The 26384-nt window shown below is 49.1% G+C and overlaps 3 protein-coding genes across 6 annotated transcripts; 2 read left to right on the forward strand and 1 right to left on the reverse strand.

Moving 5' to 3' along the window:
- The first annotated feature begins 12502 nt into the window (after positions 1-12502).
- Positions 12503-15481, forward strand: INO80B (INO80 complex subunit B). 3 transcript variants are annotated; one of them, XM_073023092.1, is made up of 6 exons: positions 12503-12537; positions 12636-12700; positions 12931-13123; positions 13344-13462; positions 13632-13801; positions 14867-15481. In XM_073023092.1, exons 2-6 carry the CDS (start codon positions 12643-12645, stop codon positions 15395-15397), a joined length of 1071 nt encoding a protein of 356 aa, XP_072879193.1. In that variant the 5' UTR covers positions 12503-12537; positions 12636-12642; the 3' UTR covers positions 15398-15481. The 3 variants fall into 3 exon arrangements, with proteins under 3 accessions (XP_072879193.1, XP_072879192.1, XP_007968334.1); XM_073023091.1 differs by having other exon boundaries at positions 12524-12542; positions 12637-12700; XM_007970143.3 differs by lacking the exon at positions 12503-12537 and having other exon boundaries at positions 12576-12700.
- WBP1 (WW domain binding protein 1) lies at positions 15456-18442 on the forward strand. Of its 2 annotated transcripts, XM_038007137.2 has the most exons (5): positions 15456-16214; positions 16540-16659; positions 17185-17287; positions 17415-17591; positions 17763-18442. In XM_038007137.2, the coding sequence occupies exons 1-5, from the start codon at positions 16146-16148 to the stop codon at positions 18221-18223; spliced, it is 930 nt and encodes a 309-aa protein (XP_037863065.1). In that variant the 5' UTR covers positions 15456-16145; the 3' UTR covers positions 18224-18442. The 2 variants fall into 2 exon arrangements, with proteins under 2 accessions (XP_037863065.1, XP_007968336.2); XM_007970145.3 differs by lacking the exon at positions 16540-16659 and having other exon boundaries at positions 15469-16214.
- Positions 18443-18613: 171 nt separating this feature from the next.
- MOGS (mannosyl-oligosaccharide glucosidase) lies at positions 18614-22644 on the reverse strand. The gene is made up of 4 exons (XM_007970141.3): positions 22133-22644; positions 21733-21959; positions 20747-20943; positions 18614-20569 (listed from the first exon to the last, which is right to left on the reverse strand). The coding sequence occupies exons 1-4, from the start codon at positions 22482-22484 to the stop codon at positions 18832-18834; spliced, it is 2514 nt and encodes an 837-aa protein (XP_007968332.1). The 5' UTR covers positions 22485-22644; the 3' UTR covers positions 18614-18831.
- Positions 22645-26384: the final 3740 nt, after the last annotated feature.

The following is a 26384-nucleotide window of genomic DNA, read 5'->3' on the forward strand; positions in this document are numbered from 1 at the left end:
TAGCTGGGACTACAGGCGCCGCCATCACGCCCGGCTAATTTTTTTGTATTTTTTTAGTAGAGTCGGGGTTTCACCGTGTTAGCCAGGATGGTCTCGATCTCCTGACCTCATGATCTGCCTGTCTCGGCCTCCCAAAGTGCTGGGATTACAGGCTTGAGCCACCGTGCCCGGCCAAGGACCCCATCTCTTAAAAAGCACTACAAATATATATTACTTTTTATTTTTATTTATTTTTTTTTTTTTGAGACAGAGTCTCGCTCTGTCACCCAGGCTGGAGTGCAATGGCATGATCTCGGCTCACTGCAACCTCTGCCTCCTGGGTTCAATCGATTCTCCTGCCTCAGCCTCCCGAGTAGCTGGGATTACAGGTGTCTGCCACCACGTCTGGCTAATTTTTGGATTTTCAGTAGAGACGGGGTTACACCATGTTGGTAAGGCTGGTCTCCAACTCTTGACCTCAGGTGATACACCTGCCTTGGTCTCCCAAAGTGCTGGGATTTCAGGCATGGCCCATGCCTGGCCAATATTATCTATCTATAGATATAGATATAGTTATAGATATAGATATAGATATAGATACAGATATATCAGCTGCTTTGCTGGATGGCTGGACTTACCCAGCTGGACTTATCACTCCCTGCTTCCATAAAAACAGGGTTCCCTTCTTGCCCACTCTGGGGAAAGCCCAGTGGAAAAGAAGGAAATGGTAAAGGATTAGCTTGCTGACCACACATAAAGGGATCTCCTGAAGGTTTCAGAACACAGACAGAACTTGAGAAAGGGTGAGGCTCCTACATAGCAGGCTGGCTGGACCCAGAGACATACCAGTCTTGAGCTCTTAGAGAGTCCAGATTAGAAATTTCTGCTACAACAAATCATTCAAGATTCTTTTGGAAAAGCTGACTGAAAATTACTAAAGCAAAAGGGGAAATGTATTGGCTCCTGGAACTGAGCCAATACAAACAAATGAGCCAGGGGTCAAGCTTTAGATGTGGCTTGACCCACTCATTGAGTGTCAGGAAGATCCAGTCTCTTCCCAACACTTAGCTCTACTTTCCTCCATGTTGGCTTCACTCTCTACAGTGTAACGAAATTGCTGCCCACAATTCTGGGTCTACATCTTTTCAGGCTTAAATTCATCTGAAAAGAGCATCTGTTTCCTGAGGCTCCTACACATGTCTGGGATTCACTGTGAGACATTTAGGATCATTCATCCATCCCAAACCAATCACTAGAGTCAGAGGGTGGCCAGATATGAACCAATTGCTGTGGCTAAGGAGGTTCTAGGTGCCAGCTGGCCAGGCCTGGGGTCACTTGCCCACTCCTGGAGACTAACCAGAACCCAGTGAACTGGGAGGGAGAAGGTGAGGGAGGGTTGTTTCCCAAAGAATGTTCCAACCACTACCACCAGAAGGTGAGAGAATGGAAAATGAACAGGAAAAACAACGAACATCCCCTACACACAAAATTTTTTATGGAGAAGAGAGTTCTTCTGGCCAGTAGGAAAGGCAGATGAAAAGATTTATAAAGTCCATGGCATCTGAGATTAACCACAAAAGATGTGTGAGGGGAAAGAAAGGGAAAGATATTGCTCCTTAATTTCTTCAAATATTCATCATCACTCATCTGAACTGTAAGCCTTCTAGGGAGGGGCAGCCTGTCTTGTCCCCAGTGCCTGGCACATAGCAAGTGATCAATAAACATCAGTTGAAGTAAATAAACAAAGGAGAAGCATGCAGATTTGCGAGTCCTTGACTGAGATGTGCCATCCTCTTGGACTAAGACAGTTCATTTCAAATGTTTGCTTTTAAGCAACAGAACCTTTTTTTTTTTTTTTTTTAAATGAAATCTTACCTGAAATGTGTGAAATCAAATCAGAGCTGCTATGATGGGAATAGGTGCTGGAGCCTCATGCCTTGTCTACCCACAGGTGCTCAGCCACTCCCTGCTCCCCCAGTGAACACAAGCTCTATGGAAGGGTTTGAAAACCCCTGGCCTGGCCGGGTGCAGTGGCTCATGTCTGTAATCCCAGCACTTTGGGAGGCCGAGGCGGGCGGATTGCAAGATCAGAAGATCAAGACCATCCTGGCTAACACGGTGAAACCCCGTCTCTACTAAAAATACAAAAAATTAGCCGGGCGTGGTGGTGGGCACCTGTAGTCCCAGCTACTCAAGAGACTGAGGCAGGAGAATGGCATGAACCTGGGAGGCAGAGCTTGCAGTGAGCTGAGATTGCGCCACTGCATTCCAGCCTGGGTGACAGAGCGAGACTCTGTCTCAAGAAAAAAAAAAGAAAAGAAAAAGAAAACCCCTGGCCTGAGACCCAGGAAGGAGGCAGAGGAATGGAGGATCTTCGAAAAGGAGGTTGAGCTCAAATCCTGCCTGAGAGTTTGTACTCAGTGTGGCTGAAGATTTTGGGGAAGGAGGGACATGATCAGGTTTATCTTATATTATATAATATATATATTTATATTATATATATATATCACTCTGTTGCCTAGCTGGAGCAAAGTGGTGCCATGATAATTCACTGCAGCCTCTAACTCCTGGGCTCAAGCAATCCTCCTGTCTCAGCCTCCTGAGTAGCTAGGACTAAAGGCATGCACCGCCACGCGAGGCTAATTTTTAAAATTTTTTTGTAGAGACAGTATTTTACAGGCTAGTCTTGAACTCCTGGCCTCAAGTGATCCTCCTGCCTCAGCCTCCCAAAGTTCTGGGATTACAGGCATGACCACTGTTCCTCAGCCCAGAATTAACTTTAGAGATTGTAATTTGGCAACCTTTTCCAGAAATCAGTTGGAAGAGTTGTGACTGGAGTCAGGGAAGCCAACTAACACTGCACTCAACTGAGGGAGGAGAGATAAGGGTCAAAATTTCTATGATTTTTTTTTTTTTTTTTTTTTTTTTTTGTGATGGAGTCTCACTCTGTCACCCAGGCTGGAGTGTAGTGGCGTGATCTCGGCTCACTGCCAGCTCCGCCTCCTGGGTTCCTGCCATTCTCCTGCTGCAGCCTCCCGAGTAGCTGGGACTACAGGCGCCCGCCACCTTGCCCGGCTAATTTTTTGCATTTTTAGTAGAGACGGGGTTTCACCATGTTAGCTAGGATGGTCTCGATCTCCTAACCTCGTGATCCGCCAGCCTTGGCCTCCCAAAGTGCTGGGATTACAGGCGTGAGCCACTGCGCCTGGCTGGATTTATTTATTTATGTATTTATGTAGGTATGTATGTATGATTTTTATTTTTATTTTTGAGACAGAGTCTAGCTCTGTCGCCCAGGCTAGAGTGCTGTGGCGCAATCTTGGCTCACTGCAACCTCTGCCTCCCAGGTTCACACGATTCTCCTGCCTCAGCCTCTTGAGTAGCTGGGATTACAGGCACGTACCACCACGCCTGGCTAATTTTTCTATTTTTAGTAGAGACGGGGTTTCACCATGTTGGTCAGTCTGGTCTTGAACTCCTGACCTTGTGATCCACCCACCTCGGCCTCCCAAAGCGCTAGGATTACAGGCGTGAGCCACCGCGCTCGGCCGGATTTATTTTTTAAGTTAAATTTTCATTTGAAAAATATTTGAAAGTACATGTACAGTTTTTTAAACACTATAAATGCCACTGTTTTTTAAATAATGTAAATGATGAAAACAATGAATAAAAGTATGCCTTCCCCACCCTCAATTATTCCACTTCCAGAAGAAAACAGTGAGACAGTTTGGTGCATTCAAGTGCTGAAGCTCACACCAGCAGCTCGTGTTGCTGACTTTTCTGGAATTGGGCATGCCAGTTGCTAAATGTCGCCTTAATTAAAAATTAAATTACCGGCTGGGCACAGTGGCTCACGCCTGTAATCCCAGCACTTTGGGAGGCCAAGGCAGGCAGATCACAAGGTCAGGAGTTTGACACCAGCCTGACCAACAAAGTGAAACTCCATCTCTACTAAAAATACAAAAATTAGCTGGGCGCTACTTAGGAGGCTGAGGCAGGAGAATTGCTTGTACCTGGGAGGCGGAGGTTGCAGTAGGCCAAGATTAGGCCACTGCACTCCTGCCTGGGCAACAGAGCAAGGCTCTATCTCAAAAAAAAAAAATAAAAAAAAAAATAAATAAATAAATAAATAAATAAATAAAATTACATTATATAAACATATAGCTAAATAAATTTTATTAAAGCAAAGGTGATATTCAAAACTCATCACTTCCTGAGTATTTTACTGCATTTCACTATGAGGTCTTGAGTAGTTTCCATCTGTAGTGTCTGTATGGAGGGAATGCTATATATGCCAATGCACATCTCTTTCCAACTCTGTATTCAGTGAGGTCTCATTTGAAATTGGCCATGGTGGGAGTACTTACACAACAGAAATAGGTGAACATAACAAATCCAGCTTGTTGTTTGTTTGTTTGTTTTCCCCAGGGAGCTTTTGTTGAACATTTACCAACATGCCACTGGTTTGGTGCACAGTCTTTCCAACTTTATCCTTTTGTTTATGTCTGTATCTGTATCTCCCCAGCTACGAAATAGATATGTGGGAAAGGGGCTGTGGGTCACCTAGGGTTCAAATCATCTTATATTTCTGCACAGTTCCCCACTGTGGACAGTATTGACAGAATGAGCTCTAGCCCCTTTATTGTAGTTGGAGAACATTTATTCTTCTTCCCACTTTTTCACAGCCTAAAGGTAGGCACTTGGCCTAACCCAACTAACTGGAATGTTTCCAACTGGACTTTGAATATTGAGGGAGTGCAGACAAGACCTAGCCAGAGTTCATGATATACACTCAGTGCACCTGCAGCACCTGAGAAGGGTGTAGCAATGCCAGTAGAAGATTCTCACAGCAAGTTCAAGTGGCCTGACTTCAGTGTGGCCTTGGCATAACCTTAGCCATAGGTTCGTGCTGCCTGGCCTCCTTTCAGTCTTGCTTCTTATCCAGAGAAAGTATGAGACGAGCCCCAGAACATTTTATCCAGGGAAATTTGAGTCTCACTTCTTATCCAGGGAAAGTACGAGATTAGCCACCTGGCATGGTGGCTCATGCCTGTAATCCCAGCACTTTAGGAGGTTGAGGGAGGAGGATCACTTGAGCCCAGGAATTTGAGACCAGCCTGGGCAACATAGTGAGACTCTGTCTCTACAAAAAATAAAAAAGACTGGGCGTGGTGGCTCACGCCTGTAATCCCAGCACTTTGCGAAGCTGAGGCAGGTGGATCACTTGAGGCCAGGAGTTCAAGACCAGCCTGGCCAACATGGTGAAACCCCATCCCTACTAACAACACAAAACAATTAGCCAGGCGTGGTGGCAGGCACCTGTAATCCCAGCTACTTGGGAGGCTGAAGCAGGAGAATTGCTTGAACCCAGGAGGCAGAGGTTGCAGTGAGCTGAGATCGCACCATTATACTCCAGCCTGGGCGACAGAATGAGACTGTGTTTAAAAAAAAATGAAAAAAAGGCTGGGAGCGGGACTCAAGCCTGTGTAATCCCAGCACTTTGAGAGGCCGAGGCGGGCGGATCATAAGATCAAGATCACCTGGCCAACATGGTGAAACTCCATCTCTACTAAAAATATGACAATTAGTTGGGCATGGTGGTGCACACCTATAGTCTCAGCTACTCGGGAGGCTGATGCAGGACAATTGCTTGAACCCGGGAGGCAGAGGTTGCAGTGAACTGAGATCGTGCCACTGCACTCCAGTCTGGTGACAGAGCAAGACTCCGTCTAAAAAAAAAAAAAAATTAAAGTAAAACAACAAAACAAAACAACAACAACAAAAAACTACAAATAAAAAAGTAGCCAGACATGATGGCACTAGCCAGCTACTTGGGAGGCTGACAAGGGAGGATCACTTGAGCTTGGGAGATTGAGGCTGCAATAAGCCAATAAGCCATGATCGTGCTACTGCACTCCAGCCTGGATGACAGAGCAAGACTTTTCCTTAAAAAAGAAAAAAAAAGGCCGGGTGCGGTGGCTCAGGCCTGTAATCCCAGCACTTTGGGAGGCCAAGACGGGCGGATCACGAGGTCAGGAGATCGAGACCATCCTGGCTAGCACAGTGAAACTCCGTTTCTACTAAAAAATACAAAAAACTAGCCAGGCAAGGTGGCGGGCGCCTGTAGTCCCAGCTACTTGGGAGGCTGAGGCAGGAGAATGGCGTGAACCCGGGAGGCGGAGCTTGCAGTGAGCTGAGATCTGGCCACTGCACTCCAGCCTGGGTGACAGAGCGAGACTCCGTCTCAAAAAAAAAAAAAAAAAAAGCTCAAAGAATGTTGGAGACATGTCAAAATGATACAGAAACCAGCTTAAAGGAATACTCACTGGCCAAACCTGTGAGAAATTTGAACATCAAGCCAGGCGTGGAGGCTCCTGCCTGTAATCCCAGCGCGTACGGAGGCCAAGGCAGGAGGACTGCTTTTGCCTAGGAGTTAGAGACCAGCCTGGGCAACATAACCTGAACCCTACAAGAAATTTAAAAAATTAGTTGGGCAGGGTGGCACATCCCTGTAATCCCAGCTACTCAGGAGGCTGAGGTGGGAGGATCAGTTGAGGCCAGCAATTCGAGGTTGCAGGGAGCTATGATTTGGCCACTACAGTAGAGCTAGACTCTGTCCACCTCTATAAATTGAGCATCATAATAAGTAATGACAGCAATGGATTACAACTCACTGCTTAAAATTGGAACCCCTACTGAAACAAATAAATATATATGTAAATAAATATAAGGAGAGAAAGCTCTTATAGTAGAATGCTAACTAATACATGTAACTGCAATAATGGAAATAGATCATCATTTGGCAATTATTATAGTAGAGTTGATTCATACACTAGTCATCAATGGATACAATGCCTGGTGGGTGGAGGTTTGATGGGGAATGGGATATTAGGGTAGTTGCAGAGTATTTCCCAGAAAATACTTATTAGTTGGAAAGGTAAAAATGGTGACGTTACAGTGGAGGAAATAGGCAGACAGCATCTTGACCAGGTGATCAAGGTTAATATCATCAGTGGTGGGAAAGGCTGACATCATGGGCCTCCCAATATGACACACTGAGAAGAACACAGCATAATGTTTTTGTGGGCCGGGCACGGTGGCTCACGCCTGTAATCCCAACACTTTGGGAGGCTGAGGGAGGAGAATCACTTGAGCCCAGAAGTTCCAGACTAAACTGGGCAACACAGCGAGACCCTGTCTCAAAAAAAAAAAAAGAAATCAATTTTTTGTGTGTGTGGTGTTCTTGCCAAGAATTTATAAGTCTAGGCCAGCCATGGCGGCTCATAGTGTAATCCCAACACCTTGGGAGGCCGAAGTGGGCAGATCACTTGAAGCCAAGAGTTCAAGACCAGCCTGACCAACATGGTAAAACTCCATTTCTACAAAAATATACAAAAATTAGCTGGGCATGGTGGTGCACACCTGTAGTCCCAGCTACTCAGGAGGCTGAGGCACGAGAATTGCTTGAACCCAGGCAGCAGAGATTGTAGTGAGCCGAGATCATACCACTGCACTCCAGCCTGGGTGACAGAGCAAGACTCTGTCTCAATCAACCAATCAAGGTATAAATCTAGACCTGAGGAAACACCAGACAGACCCAAGTTGATGGCCATCCTATAGAATTAAAGACTTCTACCCTTTAAATTTGTCAAGGTCATGAAAGACAGGATAAGAGTGAGGAAATGTTCCAGATTAAAACAGATTAAAGGGACTTAATTTAAAAATGTAATACATGATCCTAAATTTGGATCCTGGATAAAAAGAAAAAGGAGGACCAGGCACAGTGGCTCATACCTATAATCCCAGCACTTTGGGAGGCTGAGGTGGGTAGATCATCTGAGATTGGGAGTTCGAGACCAACCTGACCAACAGGGAGAAACCCTATCTCTATTAAAAATACAAAATTAGCACATGCCTGTAATCCCAGCTACTCAGGAGGCTGAGGCAGGAGGATCACCTGAACTCGCGAGGCGGAAGTTGCAGTGAGCCGAGACTGCGCCATTTCACTCCAGCCTGGGCAACAAGAGCGAAACTCCATCTCAAAAAAAAAAAAAAAAAAAAGAGGCCAGGTATGGTGGCTCATCCCTGTAATCTCAGCACTTTGGGAGGCTAAAGCGGGTGGATCACGAGGTGAGGAGTTCAAGATCAGCCTAGTCAACCCGGTGAAATCCCATCTCTACTAAAAATACAAAAATTAGCTAGGGATGGTAGCAGGCGCCTGTAATTCCAGTTACTTAGGAGGCCAAGGCAGAGAACTGCTTGAACCCAGGAGGTGGAGGTTGCAGTGAGCCGAGACTGTGCCACTGCACTCCAGCCTGGGCGACAGAGTGAGACTCCATCTCAAAAAAAAAAAAAAAAAAAAAAAAAAAAAAGGGAGGTATTTCACAGTTTCACAGTTGCTGAAATTTGAATGGTGTCTGGATTAATGTTGTATCAAGTTAATTTCCTGATTTGGACAGTTGCACAAAGCTTATAGAAAACTGTGCTTGTTTGAGGGAAATACACACTGAATGATTTAGGAGTGAAATGACATGTCTACAACTTGCTCTCATATTGATCAGAAAAAGAATAATAATGTAAACTAAAAATAAAATTCTGAGTCCCCCAACCATGTTGGGCCATTCCATGTTAACCTGAAAAACTAGTATGGGCCATGATGGGAAAGGGGGGGCTGGACATGCCTTGTTATACCCTCCTCCCTTTTGTAAATACTGTTATAACAGACTCTTTAAGTCTGATAAGAAACATTTACAATGTATTCTCTCTGAAGTCGGCTACCTGGATGCTTCACTTGCATGATAAAATCTTGGTCTCCACAACCCCTTATGTCAACCCAGACATTCCTTTCTATTGATCCCAAGTCTCTAGACAATAATTTAACTCTTTTTTTTCTTTTGAGGTGGAGTTTCACTGTTGCTGCCCAGGCTGGAGTCCAATGGCTTGATGTCAGCTCACTGAAACCTCTGCCTCCTGGGTTCAAGCGATTCTCTTGCCTCAGCCTCCCCAGTAGCTGGGATTACAGGCATGTGCCACCATGTCCAGTTAATTTTTGTATTTTTAGTAGAGACCGGGTTTCACCACATTGGCCAGGCTGATCTCAAACTCCTGGCCTCAGGCGATCCACCCGCCTTGGCCTCCCAAAGTGCTGGGATTAGAGGTGTGAGCCACCGCAGTCAGCCAATAATTTAACACTTTCAACCAATTGCCAATCAGAAAACTTCTGCATCTACACAATACCTGAAAGCCCCCACCTTCCAGTTGTCCTGCCTTTCCAGACCAAACCAACGTACATCTTACATGTATTGATTGATGTCTTATGTCTCCCTAAAATGTATAAAATCAAGTTGTAGTCAGATCACTTTGGGCACATGTTCTCAGGATCTCGAGGGGTGTGTCAAGGGCCATTAGTCACTCATATTTGGCTCTGAATAAATCTCTTCAAATATTTTAGAGTTTGACTTTTCATTGACAATGATAATGGGCATAAACACAGATAAATGTTAACAATTTCAGAATCTGCCCCACCCCCCAACCATGTTGGGCATTCCATGTTAACCTGAAACACGTGGAATGTTTAAGGAGTTAAGAAAGTTTTGGCCCGGCACTGTGGCTCACACCTGCAATCCCAGCACTTTGGGAGGCTGAAGCAGTAGGATCGCTTGAGCTCAGGAGTCTGAGACCAGCCTGGACAACATGGCCAAACCTTGTCCCTACAAAAAAAAAATAAAAAATAGAAGAATTAGCTGAGCATGGTGGTGTGTACCTGTAGTCCCAACTACTTGGGAGGCTGAGGTGGGAGGATCACTCAAGCCTGGGAGTTTGAGGCTGCAGTAAGCCATGTTTGCACCACTGCATTCCAGCCTGGGAGACAGAGCTAGACCCTGTCTCAAAAACAAAACAAAACAAAACTAAATAAAACAAAAACGTTATTAGAGAAAGTTATTTGTATTCATCTTGCAATTTTTCTGTTTGAAGTTATTTCAAAATGATTGTTTAAAATAAGACTAAGAAATCTTTCAGAAAGAAGAGTGCCTCTCAGCCTACAAACATGCTCAAATCTCTCTCTCTCTAAACAAAGCAAAACTAAAAACAAACAAAATAATGAAGCCAGTTGTCACTTACTGTTGCCACTTCCTCCCTACTGGGCATCATGATGCACAGGAAACACCACTGGGCCAGGTGTCAGGAAGCCTCTGTTTGAGTCTGGCTCTGCCACTCCCTAACTTTGTGACTTTGGCAAAAACATTTCTTTTTCTAAGCCTCAGTTTCCTCATTTATAAGATGGAAACAATGGTATCTCCCTTATGGAGATGCTGTGGGGGCCAAGGGAGAGAAGGAATATAAAGGCAAGTTATAAACTCGAATGTATTCTACAAATACGAATTGCAAGTGATCCCTCACTGTAACTCCCGGTGAAAAGAGTATTGCCTTCACACCGTGATAAAAGCCATTCTCTTCTTGGAGCTCAGCCTGCCCTCTGAAGGACTGTATCCAGCTGATCACAGCCTTAGTCCCTTGATACTTTCTGCCTCTCCTGACCTTCTCAACCCTGTCTGGCCCCTCTGCTCGGCTGTGCAGGACAGGTGCTCACTTGTTTCTGTTCCTGGTTCTTTTCCTATTATCTACTTACTCTTTCTGGGTGTCTCATCTGCTTCTATCACTTGGGGACCTCCAGTATTATGCTGATGACATCCCCACTCATACTTTCATCCTTGGCTTCTCTCAGCTATTCCACCTCCACCCAGGCATTCCCACAGGCACTTCAAATTCACCTTGGGCAAAACTAAATAATTCCCTTCTTAACTTGCTTCTCTTCCTATGTTCTCTTCCTTACTGAAAATAACATCTTCCCACTAAATACTTGGGCTAGAAACCTATAAATCACTTATTATTATTTGCTTACTGAAGCATCTACTATGTGCCCGTGCCTGCTGATACCCTAGGTATCGTGCGTTCTTGATTTCCTCTATTCCTTGAAAGAGCCCTCATGGGGTGGATCCTACTGTATTCCATCTTATAGAGTTGGATTCTGAGGTTCAGAGAGCTTAAATAATTTTAAGCCCAAGGTTGCATAGCTAATAAATGGTGAAACTGGGATTTGATAATAGGCTTGTCTGACTCCAAAATCCCTTTTCATAATCACATACTACATGACTTCATCCTGGATTCCCCCAATATAACTGCTCATTGATTCTTGGTAATTTTATCACTGAAATGTAAGAGACAAGAGGAATAAGTTCCTTCTTTTTTCACTGCTGTTACCTTGCTCAGACATTCATATATATTTAGATATATGTATATAGGTGTTTTTTTCCAATTATAAACGTGATATATATTGGCTGTAAGAAAATACATTACAGATCTAGATAGTGAAAGTTCCTAAACCCCAACTTCTACAGTTAACCAATATTAACAGGTATACATTCCTCATTTTTTTCTATGCATTTGCTAGTATATGATGCTTTTAAAAATCAGATCACATAATCCTGAAATTTTCTTTTCTTTTCTCTTCTCTTTTTTTTTTTTTTCCTTTCTTTTTTTGAGACGGAGTCTCACTCTGTCCACCAGGCTGGAGTGCAGTGGCGCAATCTCGGCTCACTGCAACCTCCACCTCCCGGGTTCAAGTGATTCTCCTGCCTCAGCCTCCAGAGTAGCTGGGTCTACAGGCGCGTGCCACCACGCCAACTAATTTTTTTTTTTTTTTTTTTTTGTATTTTTAGTAGAGACGTGGTTTCACCATATTAGCCAGAATGGGGAATTCACTTTTCTTATTTCATGTATCAACACATACAAACCTACCTGTTTTTATATCTTTTTAAAAATGAGGTAAAATATACACGTTTTATACAAAATTCAAAAGACGCAAAAGGGTATAATAATAAAAAATAGGTGGCCATCCACCCTTGTTCTCCATCTGCTCATCAGCAAATGACTCTTACCAATTTCCTAGGTAGCCTTCTGGCGCGCCTCATTTCTTTTCCAAGCTACTTGACATCCCACTGTAGGGATATACCAAGTTCATTAGGACACTTAGATTGTTAAAATTCTGTGTCAATCTCATTAATTACTTATCACTCAACTTTTCTTAGCAATATGGTGTTCCACATTGTACAGCTGCACCGTAATTCATTTATTTATTCCCCTACTTACGAAAATTGAAGTCTAAATACCTAAGAGCATTTGCTTTGCTCTGCTCTTAGGACACTCGTGCTGTTTAAGCATTTCGGCCATTTTGTCATCAGTATAGTTTATGTATTCCTCCACCCAACTGTGAGTTCCTCAAGGACAGGGGCAGTGTTCATATTCATCTTTGCATCCTCTTAGACTAGCTTCCCGCACTTGGTCTGGCGTATACATTCACCAAACTCGAGTTCAATAATTGATTCACCCGCGTTGAGTTCTGAAATCTAGTGTGGGGAGGCGGAGCCAGGAGAAAGCCCTGCCCATCTGGGAGGTCCCGACCTCAGAGGGACCGGAACGTTAGTTGGAAGGATTGTTGTTTCTCAGGGACGATTTTGGACGCGAAGCGTGCCCCGCACAAGGATGGTTGCTACGAACGGGAAGTAACTGGTTATTTTGCTGGCTCCACTTTTTCCGCGGGGCGGAAAAGGCATGTCTGCGTGTGTCCCAACCATTTCTATTCCCCTTTCCTTGCAGGACCTCATGAGTAAGCTGTGGCGGCGTGGGAGCACCTCTGGGGCTATGGAGGCCCCTGAGCCGGGTAAGCGCGGATAGATCAAGCAATTTAGGCCGTGTTAGAAAAGAAGTCCCGTTCTTTCTCCTCGGAGAGTTCAGGGTACTTCGGCCACAGGTGGGAAGGAGAAAGGCGGTGCTGTTGTTATGGTAACAGAGAGTACTGCGGAAAGGGTGGGATCGGTAGGGGCTTAGGTTATTCAGGGCTTCCCCTGCCACTCTCCGGCCGAACACTGTCGACAGGCGTTCCTTCCGCAGGAGAAGCCCTGGAGTTGAGCCTGGCGGGTGCCCATGGCCATGGAGTGCACAAGAAAAAACACAAGAAGCACAAGAAGAAACACAAGAAGAAACACCATCAGGAAGAAGATGCCGGGCCCACGCAGCCGTCCCCTGCCAAGCCCCAGCTCAAACTCAAAATCAAGCTTGGGGGTCAAGTCCTGGGGACCAAGAGGTGAGGCCAAGAGGGTCAAAGTTTTATAAGGGGAACTTTAGGAGCAGAGAAAGTAGTTAGAAGCCGACTGGGCTTTCTAGAAGACCGAATGGACACTGTGACTTCAGGGTCCAGGTTTAGGCAGCAAGAGTCTTAAGAGGGTGGGGAAAGTTGGGTGGAGCTACTGCGTAGGAGGAGGAGACGCTTGCTCATTTTAAAGAGTAGTGTTGCTTCTCTGCAGTGTTCCTACCTTCACTGTGATCCCAGAGGGGCCTCGCTCACCCTCTCCCCTTATGGTTGTGGATAATGAAGAGGAACCTATGGAAGGAGTCCCCCTTGAGCAGTACCGTGCCTGGCTGGGTGAGAAGGCTCTGGAGGTGGGGAAACTGGGTTTCTTATTATACCCGCCTAAGGAAAGAAGGTTGGTTCTGAAATGGGTTAGGATTTTCCATATCCCAGTATTAACTCAGCCAAATTAGGGTGCACCATCTGAACAATTCTATTTTTCTTTCTCCAACTTCCTTCCCAGATGAAGACAGTAATCTCTCTCCCTCTCCACTTCGGGACCTATCAGGAGGGTTAGGGGGTCAAGAGGAAGAGGAGGAACAGAGGTGGCTGGATGCCCTGGAGAAGGGGGAGCTGGATGATAATGGAGACCTCAAGAAGGAGATCAATGAGCGGCTGCTTACTGCTCGACAGGTATGTTGGTCATTGTTTATTCACTCACCAAAGTATACAGTATTGAGAACTCTCCACGACCTAAGCACTTTGCGTGGCAGTGGGGATATCAATAGTGGAGAAAAGACAGACAAAGTTTCTGTTCTCCTGGAGCTAGTATTCTAGTGTGTGTGTTGGGGGGCTGGGAAGTAAATAAGTAAATAAATAATTTCAAAAAGCTATATGGTTTATGACAAAGAATAGGGTGATGAAATAGAAATGGCATAAACAAACAAATAGAAAATGACAGAAGAGAGACATTAGTGTAGTTAGAGAAGGCTTCTCTGAAGAGATAACATTTGCAATGCCAGAGGAGCTTTTCCAGCAGAGACCAACAGGCGCACAGACCTTGAGACTGGAACATGTCTAGCAGAGTAAAGGAGAAGAAAAACTGCACAAGCCACTGAAGGGCTGTACGCAGAGAAGTGACATACTTGGTTTACATTTCAATAGATTACTCTGGCATCCTTGTAGAGAATGAATCTCCGTGGAAACAAGAGATAGAAGTATGGAGACCAACTAGGAAGCTGTTGAAGTAATCAGCCGAGAGGCAGTGGTTGCTTTAACCAAGACCAAAGTGGTGGAGATGGAGAAAATCATATGAAATATGGCTATATTTTGGAAGTAGATACTTGTGGGGAGGGGAATGGAGAGAAAATATATCAAGGCTAAGCCTGGGATTTTGGCTTCAGCAGTTATCCAACTGATACTCTCTACTGAGATAAGATTAAAAACAACAGACCTCTGGGAAAGCTGGTACAGTTTTGGTGCACAGGTCAGGCAGGCACCATTGATGCTTCTCCCCTTGAGAGTTAAGGACCTAAAGCTGAATGTCAGGAGATCTGGGATGAGGCAGTATTTATGAAGAGGAACCTATGGAAGGTGTCCTGGAGAGGGTGCTTATTAATTAATATCCCGTCTCCCAAGGCCTGCGCTGCTCAAGACCCTGCCTTCCACGTCCCTGCTTTCCCCTCCCCCGATCAGACCGACCTCGCCTCTCCATCCTCCTCCATTTTCAGACAGCACCCCGTCTCTATCTCTCCCTAGCGAGCTCTGCTCCAGAAGGCGCGGAGTCAGCCTTCCCCGATGCTGCCGCTGCCTGTGGCTGAGGGCTGTCCAGCTCCTGCCCTCACAGAGGAGATGCTGCTGAAGCGCGAGGAGCGGGCGCGTAAGCGGCGGCTCCAGGCGGCGCGGCGTGCGGAAGAGCACAAGAACCAGACTATCGAGCGCCTCACCAAGACTGCGGCGACCAGTGGGCGGGGAGGCCGGGGAGCCGCACGGGGCGAGCGGCGGGGAGGGCGGGCTGCGGCTCCGGCCCCCATGGTGCGCTACTGCAGCGGAGCACAGGGTTCCACCCTTTCCTTCCCACCTGGCGTCCCCGCCCCCACGGCGGTGTCTCAGCGGCCATCCCCCTTAGGCCCGCCTCCGCGCTGCTCTGTCCCCGGCTGTCCCCATCCGCGCCGCTACGCTTGCTCTCGCACCGGCCAGGCACTCTGCAGTCTTCAGTGCTACCGCATCAACCTGCAGATGCGGCTGGGGGGACCCGAGGGCCCTGGATCCCCCCTTTTGGCTACGTAAGGCCCTTACCTAACCTGGACTCTGCGCCCTGTCCCATGCCCGCTCTTGAGTGTCTTCCCCACCCTATTAAATTTCATCCGGTGCTTTGGCTTGTACAGAACTGGGGGAGTGGGATGTTGTGGGCAGACCAGTCTCCGGTATACACATATTTTGCCCCTGTCGGAGCTTGCGTCGATGCCTGGGGCTTGGAAAGCACCGCAAGAAACTGGGCTGGTTTGCGGCCACAGTCGGACCGACTTTGGGACCCCGCCTCTTACAGGCGGGATTACCTGGCGGTCGCCGGCATTTGGCGTCATTCCGAAAACATGGCGCAAGCCAATTAGCGGTAACCTTGGTCTTCGGGGCGGCTGTTCGTTGGTTGATATGCCAGAGCCTGTTCTGCTGTCTGTATTGGCTATTGCCGCTGTCAGTCAGGGCCGTGGGTCGAACCTTCCCCTACTCTTTGTCTGTACAAGCTCTTGTTGTCTGGGAGAGCGGCGAAGGCGCTGCTGTGGATTGGTCACAGGGAGAAACCTCTTATCTGTTCCTATTGGCCTGTCCGTCAAGGGACGATGCTGATTGGTAGGGCAGAGCAATCTGAGTCCTAGTTGGTGGAGTTCTCCCCGGATGGAAGCTCAGGCCGCGTAGTGATGGTGGCGGCAGCGAAGATGGGCCGGGCAGGGACCATGGCGGTGGCAGCAGAGGTGGCAGGGGCGGGGCGGCTGGCGGTAGAGGAGGCTGTGGTCCTCAGGGGGCTGTAGGTGGAGGCATGGCTCGGGCCAGCAGCGGGAACGGCAGCGAGGAGGCCTGGGGGGCACTTCGGGCATCGCAACAGCAGGTATCCCAACAGCTCCAAAGCCTATCACGACAGCCATTTGTCTCTTTTCCCTTTCCTTGTCCCTTCCGTTTGGGGGTGGGGGAGGAACTCACGGAGCCAAAGGTACTGTGAAGTTCCTAAACATGTCCCACTCTTTATCTAAACTTTGTAACGTAGATGCAGCTGACTTTTCCTGTAGCCTCATAGACCCCATCCCATGGCTGCAGTGGAAGCTTGCGGTGGCTCTCCAGTGACCAGAGGCATAGTGAGGCAGGCCCCAGGGAGGCTCCCTCTGTCTTGCAACAGTTATTTGTGATCTTTTTCTATGTGCCTGTTGTCACAACAGAGTCCGGCAGCGTCTTCTCTTGAGGGAGCAATTTGGAGAAGAGCTGGAACCCAGACTCGCGCCCTGGATGCCATCCTTTATCCTCCACAGCTTCCCATCTGGTTGGGAGCACTGCTCTGGGTCTCACACTGCCCCTCCTCTGTCCTAGGGAGCCTGAGGCCCAGGGGTGGAAAGATCCAGTTGGGGGTGGGGGTAGTGAACCGCGCAGGATAATGAAAGCAACTTGCTTTGGAAATGACCTTCCCCTACCCGTTGTCTGAGACTGAGATTATCTCAGACTGTCTTCTGGCTTCTACCAAAACACTCCCTTAACAGAAAGCACCGGGGGGGATGGGGGTAGGGGGGTTGGGGAGGGTGAGGCTTGAGTGTGAAGGAAGTGTCATATATGCAGACCTGAACTCTCCCTCTTTGTATGTCCACACTTTTGTCTTGTTCTCTAGACTGATTCTTGCTATTCCAAATCCTCTTCCACGTTGACAGCCCTTCAGATATTTCAACACTCCTCTCAGCATCCTCCACTTCCCCCATCTCTCCAAGCTGAACTTGGTTCACAGGGTGGGATTGTGTATGTGCATGCAGGAGGTGGGGGTGGACAGTGCCCTGCGCTGGAATCCCCCTTAGTTCTAAGTGCCTCCTTGCCCCCAGCTTCGAGAGCTGTGCCCAGGAGTGAACAACCAGCCCTACCTCTGTGAGAGTGGTCACTGCTGTGGGGAGACTGGCTGCTGCACCTACTACTATGAGCTCTGGTGTAAGTCTCCAAGAGGGCTGTTTCCAGGTCCCTGTGCCCACCCTCCCATGGACCTCAGAATTTCAGCCTTCAGGGCCCCTTCTCTGCACGAAAGATGCCTGAGTTGCTCCCTCCTTGCCTCTTGCAGGGTTCTGGCTGCTCTGGACTGTCCTCATCCTCTTTAGCTGCTGTTGCGCCTTCCGCCACCGACGAGCTAAACTCCGGCTGCAACAGCAGCAGCGGCAGCGTGAAATCAACTTGTTGGCCTACCATGGGGCATGCCATGGGGCTGGTCCTTTCCCTACCGGTTCACTGCTTGACCTTCGTGAGTGACTTGATGCTCTGGGTCAACTACCAGTGGCCCTCCCCAAACCAGGACCCCAAATCATCTGACATTCCTTTTTCTACACATTTCAAAGTATTTTTCCCTAATATAAAAACTAGCACCCTATACCTGGTTGCCTTCAACGAATTATGCCAATTTTCTCCCCTGCAGGCCTCCTCAGCACCTTCAAGCCCCCAGCCTACGAGGACGTGGTTCACCGCCCAGGCACACCACCCCCCGCTTATACTGTGGCCCCAGGCCTCCCCTTGACTGCTTCCAGCGAACAAACCTGGTGTTCCTCCTCATCCAGCTGCCCTGCCCACTTCGAAGGAACAAATGTGGAAGGTGTTTCCTCTCACCAGAGTGCCCCCCCTCATCAGGAGGGTGAGCCTGGGGCAGGGGTGAGCCCTGCCCCCACAGCCCCCTCCTGTCGCTATCGCCGTTTAACTGGTGACTCCGGTATTGAGCTCTGCCCTTGTCCTGCCTCCGGTGAGGGTGAGCCAGTCAAGGAGGTGAGGGCTAGTGCCACCCTGCCAGATCTGGAGGACTATTCCCCTTGTGCACTGCCCCCAGATTCTGTACCGCAGGTCTCTCCCATGGGGCTGTCCTCCAGTGAAGGGGACATCCCGTAAGTTTTGAGAGGGCGGGTTACTTGCCCACCAGAAACAGCCCTAGTCCCACCTCCTTGCGTTCCCTTTGGCCCCTTCCTGCCTACCTAGAATCTGCCCGAAAGGGCTGGAGCCCTGAGGAGAGGGGCAGTATTTGGGGGATTGTGCTAGCTTTACCCCCGCAAGACATCAAGACGTATACACAGGAGCCTTTGATCTCATTAAAGAGATTTGAACCAGCCACTTGTGGATTTGGGTGGACTAAAGCTCAACTCACTGCATTGCACTTGACCTGACTGGGTTTGAAGGGGACAGGTTATGGCCACTTGACCCCACCTTCCCTGAGGACAGCAGACAATCCTGAGGCCTGGACTGACCTAAGGCCTCTTGGTGAGGCAAATATGGCAAAAGCAATAGAGTTCAAAATGTTTTTTCCAATTTATTTAGAAAAATAGACTCTGAATTCACATTCATCCCAGGGCTATGTGGGATGACAGTAAGGAGACACCTGAGATGAAATGAGGAAGGTTTGAATTACTGGTATCCAAGGGACTGGGGGCAGAAGCCAGAAGCCTTTGTCCCTCTAGAGCCAGAGTGGCATGAGTGGCCTGGCTCCCCTCCTCTCCCTCCCTTCAGTAGTCTTCAGCCATGGCCAGTAAGACAAGGCTGGTCCAGCCGTGGAAAGGGCGGCAGCCCATGCCTCGCCCATCTCGGTCACTATACTGCTCCCAGAGAAAGCCTGTAGCCTGGTACTGGCGCCATACATTGCCTACCACATTGGCACGGAGCTCACTGTGGAGTTTGGCAGCCCGAGCCTGGTGAGGACCCTCCAGATGCCCATAGTGGTGGAGTGCTCCCAAAGCCAGGTAGTTGACATTGAGCCACACAGCACCCCGCCAGTAGGGGGGATCATGCTCTGAATTGCGCTGGCCATAAAAGGAGCTGGAGGCTGCAAGGGAGCGTAAACCAAAGGGGCTCCAGAGATGGCGGCTGTCAGCTAGAATATCCAGCAGGGACCCAAGGCGGGATGAGTTGGGGTCCAGCAGTCGCAGCAGCAAGGGAAAAAGACTGACATAGCCAAGGGCATCTACATACTGCAGTCGAGGTTGGGGCCGGCCCACCACCCGAACCAGCCCCTGAGGGGGCCTGGGCTTCAGCTGTACTGCTTTTGTGTGGTTCCCAAAGTCTGCAAAGACTCCTAGCTCTGGGGCCCAGTGCAGCTCATCCAGGCTCTCTGCTGCCTCCAGTGAGGCAGCCAGTGGGCCCAGCTCAGCAGCTACCTCAGCCTCGCCCAGATACTCTGCCAGCTGCGTCAGCACACGGGCACCCAGTGCCACCCAACATCGCAGGTCCAGGTGCCGTTCAGTGACTGAAGGGTGTGAAGCCCGGGGGTAGTCATCCAGCCCAGAGGGTAGGGTCTTGGGGTTCAGTAAGGTTGGTAAAGCAGGGTCCCGTCCCCGCCAGCGGTAAGATAGTGGAACTGGGCCTGCCTGGCTCTGATGGAGCCAGGAGAACCAGGCATGCAGGCGGGGGAAGGCCTTTCGGAGGAAGGCCAAGTCGTCAGGGTCACCAACCTCTAGCATATGGGCTACAGGCAAAAGTAGGGTTGGGGGGTTGGCATGGACTGCTCGTTGCACTAGGAATTCTGGAGGTACCCGGGCTCGGGCCTCATCCCCCAGTATCTGCTCCCTCCCAATCCAGCCATCAGCATTTAGCAGCCCCAGCCAGTGGCCCAGGGCTTCCCGGGTGAGGGAGGGATCCCACCGCTGAACCACCAGCTGGTGAAAGCCCTCATCCCAAAGGAAGCCTCGTGGGAAGAATGACCGGGAAGGCACTGCTGTAAAAAGAGGTAGGGGTGGAAAGAGGGCTGGGTCCACCTTCTGCTCAGACCCTTCCACCCCCATGTCTGGCAGTACCAGTCCTTGTCCGTAGAAGTAGCCAATTCCACCAAGGAGGCTGCTGAGGGCAGCCTGACCCAAAGCCTGCTCGCCAGGGCTCAGGCCCTTCTCCTTCAGCTGGAAGGTCTTCTCAAAGCGCTCTCTAAAGGCCTCAGCATGGCTCTCCAGGGCATGGGTCAGTAGACTGCCTGCCAGTCTTGGTAGGACTTGATTTCCTCCTGCCTGGGCACTGCCCGATTCAAACACAAACTCTATGGAAAAGGGAACTTTCAGGGTCACCTGCTGTATCAAGAACTGCCCCTGCCCTTGCCCACTTGGGCCTCTGTCCTCCCACTTCAGAGATCCTGCCAAGCCGAGGTAGCGTTCAGGGGAGGCCCCTGGGGGCCGATGCTGAAACCAGCTATTTAGGCGACTCTTTACCATCTCTGTCAGCAGGGGCAGTCCTGGGTTGGAGGTCCAGAAGACATTGTAGCTTGAAGGGGAGAAGATAAATAGGAAATATTATTCAAGAGAAGGCAGTGGGCATTATAAAGAGAAATACGAAATGTTCAGGAGTCAGGTTGGAAGGTCTCACGCAGGGGACATGGAGACTGGTGAAAATGGGAATAACCACCCCTTCCATCCCTGAACATTCTCTTCCCCCAATTACCTGCCATACTTGGGGGCTGTATCCCCTGGACTAGTTGGTGGCAGAAGTGTAAAACGGAAGTCACCAAGTTCACTGGTGTGCCCACTGATGAACTTCAACTGCCCCTTGGACCCAACCTCCGGTATTAGGACTTCATTGCTATCTGTCACCACATAGAAGAACAGGGAGACCAAAGGGATGGCAGAGGTACCTGAGGCCTAAGGGACCAAGGAGTACAGAAAAGAACAGTGTTAGACTGGCATTCTCTCTTGAGAATCAGCCTTAGTGAGGGAAAGGAACAGTAGGCAGGGGTAATGTAAACAACATACATCTGGCAGTACTGAGGGGTCACTGAGGGTAACCAGGTACACCCAAGTGGGATGAGATAAAGAGCCTTGCACTGGGTGCCCTGGAAGATAACAGTATACTTTTGTACTATGTCCTACACTAAGAACTCTACACAGTTTATTTCATTTAATTCTTTTTTTTTTTTTTTTTTTTGAGACACAGTTTTGCTCTTGTTGCCCAGGCTGGAGTGCAATGGCACGATCTTGGCTCAGTGCAACCTCCACCTCCCGGGTTCAAGCAATTCTCCTGCCTCAGCCTCCTGAGTAGCTTGGATTACAGGCATGCGCCACCATGCCCGGCTAATTTTCTATTTTTAGTAGAGACGGGGTTTCTCCATGTTGGCCAAGCTGGTCTGGAACTCCCGACCTCAGGTGATCTGACAGCCTCAGCCTCCCAGAGTACTGGGATTACAGGCGTGAGCCACCGCGCCCAGCCTCTTTTTCATTTAATTCTTACAGTCCTGTGAGTTAGGTGCTATTATTATCTACATTTTACATTTTACAAGCAAGGAAATCAAGGCTTAGAGATGCTCATAGAGGCAGCTGTTTAAGGCAGGATTTAAGCCAGGCAGCCAGAGCCCACTTCATGCTGCATTTGCTGGCAGCAAGGGAAGGATAGAGGGGGTCTGGGCTGAGAAAAGGGTGTCCTGAGGCCCTGACCTGAGGCTCTACAGTCACTCTCCAGCTCCAGTCCCCTCCGTGCTGACCCCCAGGCCTCTTGACGAACTCAGTGGTGAGCTTTAAGGCCCCATCCTGGATGTGCTGCCGCCCGAAGGAGAGGCCGTCGTGGAACTCCCAGCCATAGGGACCCACACCGTCCCCCTGCTCACACGTGTGCCTGAGCTTAGGAGTCCCCGGGGTGGTGCCCTGCTGCGCCCACATCAGTCCTGGGGGTAGAATGGCCACGTAAGTCAACGAGCAGGGGACCTGTCCCTCCGGGTCTCTGGGTCATCCCTCTTCATAACTCTCCTGATCCATTCCTCCCCACCCTTGATCTGGCTTCAAGCTGGGGCGCCCAGATTAGGAGTCCGCCTGCCTGCCCGCCCTGGGGCCCGGTTACCGGTGAGGAGTGGCTTCGGGCTGCGGGTCTTCATGCCGAAGTAGACGTGAGGGCGGTAGGTTCCCCAGAAGAGGTCCGGGGCCACGGCGGGGCTGGAGGAGTCGGCAGGCAACACAGGAGGCGCGGAGTGCAGCGTGACCGCCCGCCGCGCACGGTGCCACGCCAGCACCCAGCGCCCCGACATGCCCAGGGCCAAAGACAGGACCACGACGGCCAGAGCCACTCCTCCAGCCGTGCTACGCGGCCCGCCGCCCCGGCCGTCCCGTCGCCCGGGGCCTCCCCGAGCCGCCCTCTCGACGGTCCGCACTCCCTCTGCCGGCACTGCGCGGCGCCGCCGCTCGCCCCGAGCCATCCTGGCAGAGGTCCGCGTCGCGAGAGCTCGGAGAGGCGGCAGTGGAGCCGGGGTCCTGCCTCGCCTCTCCGGCTCCAGCTTCTCGCCCCAGCGACCACCGTCCGGTCAGCGACACCTGCCAGCCCGCGCCTGCGCCTCCGCCGCCGCGTCAGCCTCCCGCCGGAAGTCCCGCCCCGCCACATTAGGTTAAGTCCCAGAGTCCGGAACCGCTGCCTGCGGCTTAGCATAGGGTTCGCCTACAGCATCCGTCCTGGGCGTTGGTCCACCGGGACTGCGCTTATTTGGCAACTCCATGGAGTTCACAGGCTCGGAAAAACCAATCTAGCGTTGGGCTGAGGCATGAGAATCGTTTGAACCCGGGAGGCGGAGGTTACAGTGAGCCGAGATTGTGCCATTGCAGTCCAACCTGGGCGACAGAGCGAGACTTCGTCTCAAAAAAAACAAAACAAAACACTGATGTGGCCAGGCTTGGAGGCTAACATCTGTAATCCCAGCACTTTGGGAGGCCAAAGTAGGTGGATCACCTGACATCAGTTCGAGACCAGCCTGGTCCACTTGGTAAAACCCTATCTCTACTAAAAATACAAAAATTAGCCGGGTGTGGTGTTGGGTGCCTGTAATCCCAGCTACTCGGGAGGCTGAGGCAGGAGAATTGCTTGAATCCGGGAGGCGGAGGTTGCAGTGAGCCAAGATCGGGCCATTGCACTCCAGCCTGGGCAACAAGAGTGAAACTCTGTCTCAAAAAAAGAAAGGAAAGAAAGAAAGAAGGAAGGAAAGGAGGAAAGAAAATACTGATGCTTTATGCAACACGACCACTTATATTTCACTATAATCTGACTTCTGGCCCCACTCTCCACTGGTGGTAGACTTTTTGCTTATTAAACAATCATCTGACCAAACCCAGTGGTCAGTCCTGTTTTTGTCTTTCTTGCTACCATTGCATTTGTCTACATCCTTATTGTAGCACTTATTACATACCTGTTTCATTATTCATCTTTGTATCACAGTACTAATCAATTATAGGCATAAGGTAGATGCTAAATATTTATAAATTCAACAAATGTTTATTGTATACCCTATATTGCATTATGCAAGGTGCTGGGGACTCAGAGAAAATGGCCCCAACCTCAAGTTCACAATCTTGAAGTACAATGCCAGCACTCAGTGCATGTGCAACCATCCCCATTTTTTTTAATTTGATTTTTTTTTTTTTTTTTTTTTTTTTTGAGACAGAGTCCCACTCTGTCACCCAGGCTGGAGTGCAATGGCGTGATCTTGGTTCACTGCAACCTCTGCCTCCAGAGTTCAAGTGATTCTCCTGCCTCAGCCTCCCGAGTAGCTGGGATTACAGGCACCCACCACCATGCCCAGCTAATTTTTGTATTTTTAGTAGAGATGGAGTTTCACCAGGTTTGCCAGGCTGGTCTCGAACTCCTGACCTCAGGTGATCCAACCACCTCAGCCTCCCAAAGTGCTGGGATTACAGGTGTGAGCCAACACACCTGGCCAGACCACCCCCATTTTTACAGATGAGGAGAGTAGTTAAGATTGACCCAAAATAACAGACAGTTAATTTTGGAGCTGGGGAACTCAAATCCAGGTTGTTCTTTTGACTTTAGAATAAGGCCTCTTAGGCCGGGTGCAGTGGCTCACGCCTGTAATCCCAGCGCTTTGGGAGGTCAAGGCGGGCAGATCACCTGAGGTCGAGAGTTCGAGACCAGCCTGACCAACATGGAGAAACCCCGTCTCTACTAAAAATACAGAATTAGCTGGGCATGGTGGTGCATGCCTGTAATCCCAGCTACTCGTGAGGCTGAGGCAGGACGATCACTTGAACCCAGGAGGCAGAGGTTTCAGTAAGCCGAGATCGCGCCATTGCAATCCAGCCTGGGTGACAAGAGCGAAACTCTGTCTTAAAAAAAAAAAAAAAAAAAAAAAAAAAGAATAAATAAGGCCTCTTAGATATGCTCCCAGCAATGTTTTAGGCACTTTAGAGATATTAATTCATTTAATCTCCTCAACAGTCCAATGAGGAAAGTACTATTATTTTCATTTCACAAATGCAATAGGCACTGAGAGATTAAATAATTTGTCTAAAGTCATACAGCTACGTAAGAACAAAGCTAGGATCTCAACCCCAAGCAGTCTGGCTCATTATAACAGTATGCTGCCTCCTCCTAGCTTTCTTTTTTAAAGGGGGAGGGGAAAAACAGTCCTTTGAAGATAGCACCCTTTTAGACAGGGAAAAGGTATAGTAATGCTGCTGTAGGAGGGTCGTGGGAAATGTATCTGGCAAAGTATACAGCAGGCCACTCATTACAGATCTTTTGTTACCTAGCTGAGCATTGTGAAGGTGTCTAAAGCAGTGGCTTTCAACCATTTTCCTACAACCCACAATAAGAAATAATTCCATAGTGCAACCCACTATGTGCAGATACACATGCACACACAACTTACATACAGGATTACAGACTTAAAACGAGTTTCCTAAAAGAATACTTCCAACTGGGTGTGGTGGCTCACGTCTGTAATCCCAGCACTTTAGGACGCTAAGGCAGGAGAATCGCTTGAGTTCAGGGGTTCTAGACCAGCCTGGACAAGATGAGGAGACCCCCCCATCTACAAAAAAATTAAAAATTAGGGTTGGCCAGGTGTGGTGGCTCACGCCTGTAATCCCAGCACCTTGGAAGGCTGAGGCGGGTGGATCACCTGAGGTCAGGAGTTCGAGACCAGACTGGCAAACATGGTGAAACCCTGCCTCTACTAAAAACACAAAAAATAGACGGGCATGGTGGTGCGCACCTGTAATCCCACCTACTTGGGAGGCTGAGGCAGGATAATCGCTTGAACCTGGGAGGCAGAGGTTGCAGTCAGCCGAGATGGCACCATCGCACTCCAGCCTGGGGTGACAGAGCAAGACTCCGTCTCAAAAAAAAAAAAAAAAAAAAAAAAAAAAAAATTTGGGAGGCCAAGACCAGTGGATTACTTGAGATCAGGAGTTCCTGACCAGCCTGGCCAACATGGTGAAACTCCGTCTCTACTGAAAATACAAAAATTTGCTGGAAATCGCTTGAACCCAGGAGATGGAGGTTGCAGTGAGCCAAGATTGTGCTCCAGTGCACTCCAGCCTGGGCAACAGAGCAAGACTCCATCTCAAAAAAAAAAAAAAAAAATTAAGCCAGGCATGGTGGCTCACGCCTGTAATCCCAGCTACTTGGGAGGCTGAGGTGGGAGAACAATCCCAGCTACTTGAGAGGCTGAGGTGGGAGAACTGCTTGAGCCTAGGAGATGGAGGCTGCAGTGAGCTACAATTGTGCCACTGCACTCCAGCCTGGGTGACAAAGCATGACTTAATCTATTTAAACTTTCTATTCTAAGTGCCATGCAGTGTGATTTTTTTTTTTTTTTTTTTTTGAGATGGAGCCTTGCTCTTGTCAACCAGGCTAGAGTGCAGTGGTGCCATCAGCTCACTGCAACCTCCACCTCCCGGGTTCAAGCAATTCTCCTGCCTCAGCCTCCCAAGTGGCTGGGATTACAGGTGCCAACCACCACACCTGGCTAATTTTTTGTATTTTTAGTACAGATGGGGTTTCACCATATTGGTCAGGCTGGTCTCGAACTCCTGACCTCAGGTGATTTTGCCCACCTCGGCCTCTCAAAGTGATGGGATTACAGGCATGAGCCACTGAACTCAGCCTCAGTCTGAAAATTTTTATTCTATTCTTTTTTTTTGACAGAGTCTCACTCCATCACCTGAGCTGGAGTGCAGTGGCGTGATCTTGGCTCACCGCAGCCTCCACCTCCTGGGTTCAAGCAATTCTCCTGTCTCAGCCTCCTGAGTAGGTGGGATTACAGGTGCCCGCCACCATACCCAGCTAATTTTTTTGTCTTTTTAGTAGA

This window comes from Chlorocebus sabaeus, chromosome 14 (genome assembly GCF_047675955.1).
Source record: "Chlorocebus sabaeus isolate Y175 chromosome 14, mChlSab1.0.hap1, whole genome shotgun sequence".
In the NCBI taxonomy this organism is placed as follows: Eukaryota; Metazoa; Chordata; class Mammalia; order Primates; family Cercopithecidae; genus Chlorocebus; species Chlorocebus sabaeus.

What these genes read in the sequence shown, in the direction of transcription:
- MOGS (XM_007970141.3), bottom strand. Translation starts at nt 22,484, where the DNA reads ATGGCTCGGGGCGAGCGGCGGCGCCGCGCAGTGCCGGCAGAGGGAGTG. An exon ending in CCCGAAGCCACTCCTCACCG is followed by an intron (nt 21,960 to 22,132) that starts GTAACCGGGCCC and finishes TTCTACCCCCAG; the next exon opens with GACTGATGTGGGCGCAGCAG. An exon ending in ACAGCCCCCAAGTATGGCAG is followed by an intron (nt 20,570 to 20,746) that starts GTAATTGGGGGA and finishes CTCCCCTTCAAG; the next exon opens with CTACAATGTCTTCTGGACCT.
- INO80B (XM_007970143.3), top strand. Translation starts at nt 12,592, where the DNA reads ATGTCTGCGTGTGTCCCAACCATTTCTATTCCCCTTTCCTTGCAGGAC. An exon ending in CAAGTCCTGGGGACCAAGAG is followed by an intron (nt 13,124 to 13,343) that starts GTGAGGCCAAGA and finishes GCTTCTCTGCAG; the next exon opens with TGTTCCTACCTTCACTGTGA. An exon ending in GGCTGCTTACTGCTCGACAG is followed by an intron (nt 13,802 to 14,866) that starts GTATGTTGGTCA and finishes ATCTCTCCCTAG; the next exon opens with CGAGCTCTGCTCCAGAAGGC.
- WBP1 (XM_038007137.2), top strand. Translation starts at nt 16,146, where the DNA reads ATGGCTCGGGCCAGCAGCGGGAACGGCAGCGAGGAGGCCTGGGGGGCA. An exon ending in TTCGGGCATCGCAACAGCAG is followed by an intron (nt 16,215 to 16,539) that starts GTATCCCAACAG and finishes TTGTCACAACAG; the next exon opens with AGTCCGGCAGCGTCTTCTCT. An exon ending in GGTTGGGAGCACTGCTCTGG is followed by an intron (nt 16,660 to 17,184) that starts GTCTCACACTGC and finishes CCTTGCCCCCAG; the next exon opens with CTTCGAGAGCTGTGCCCAGG.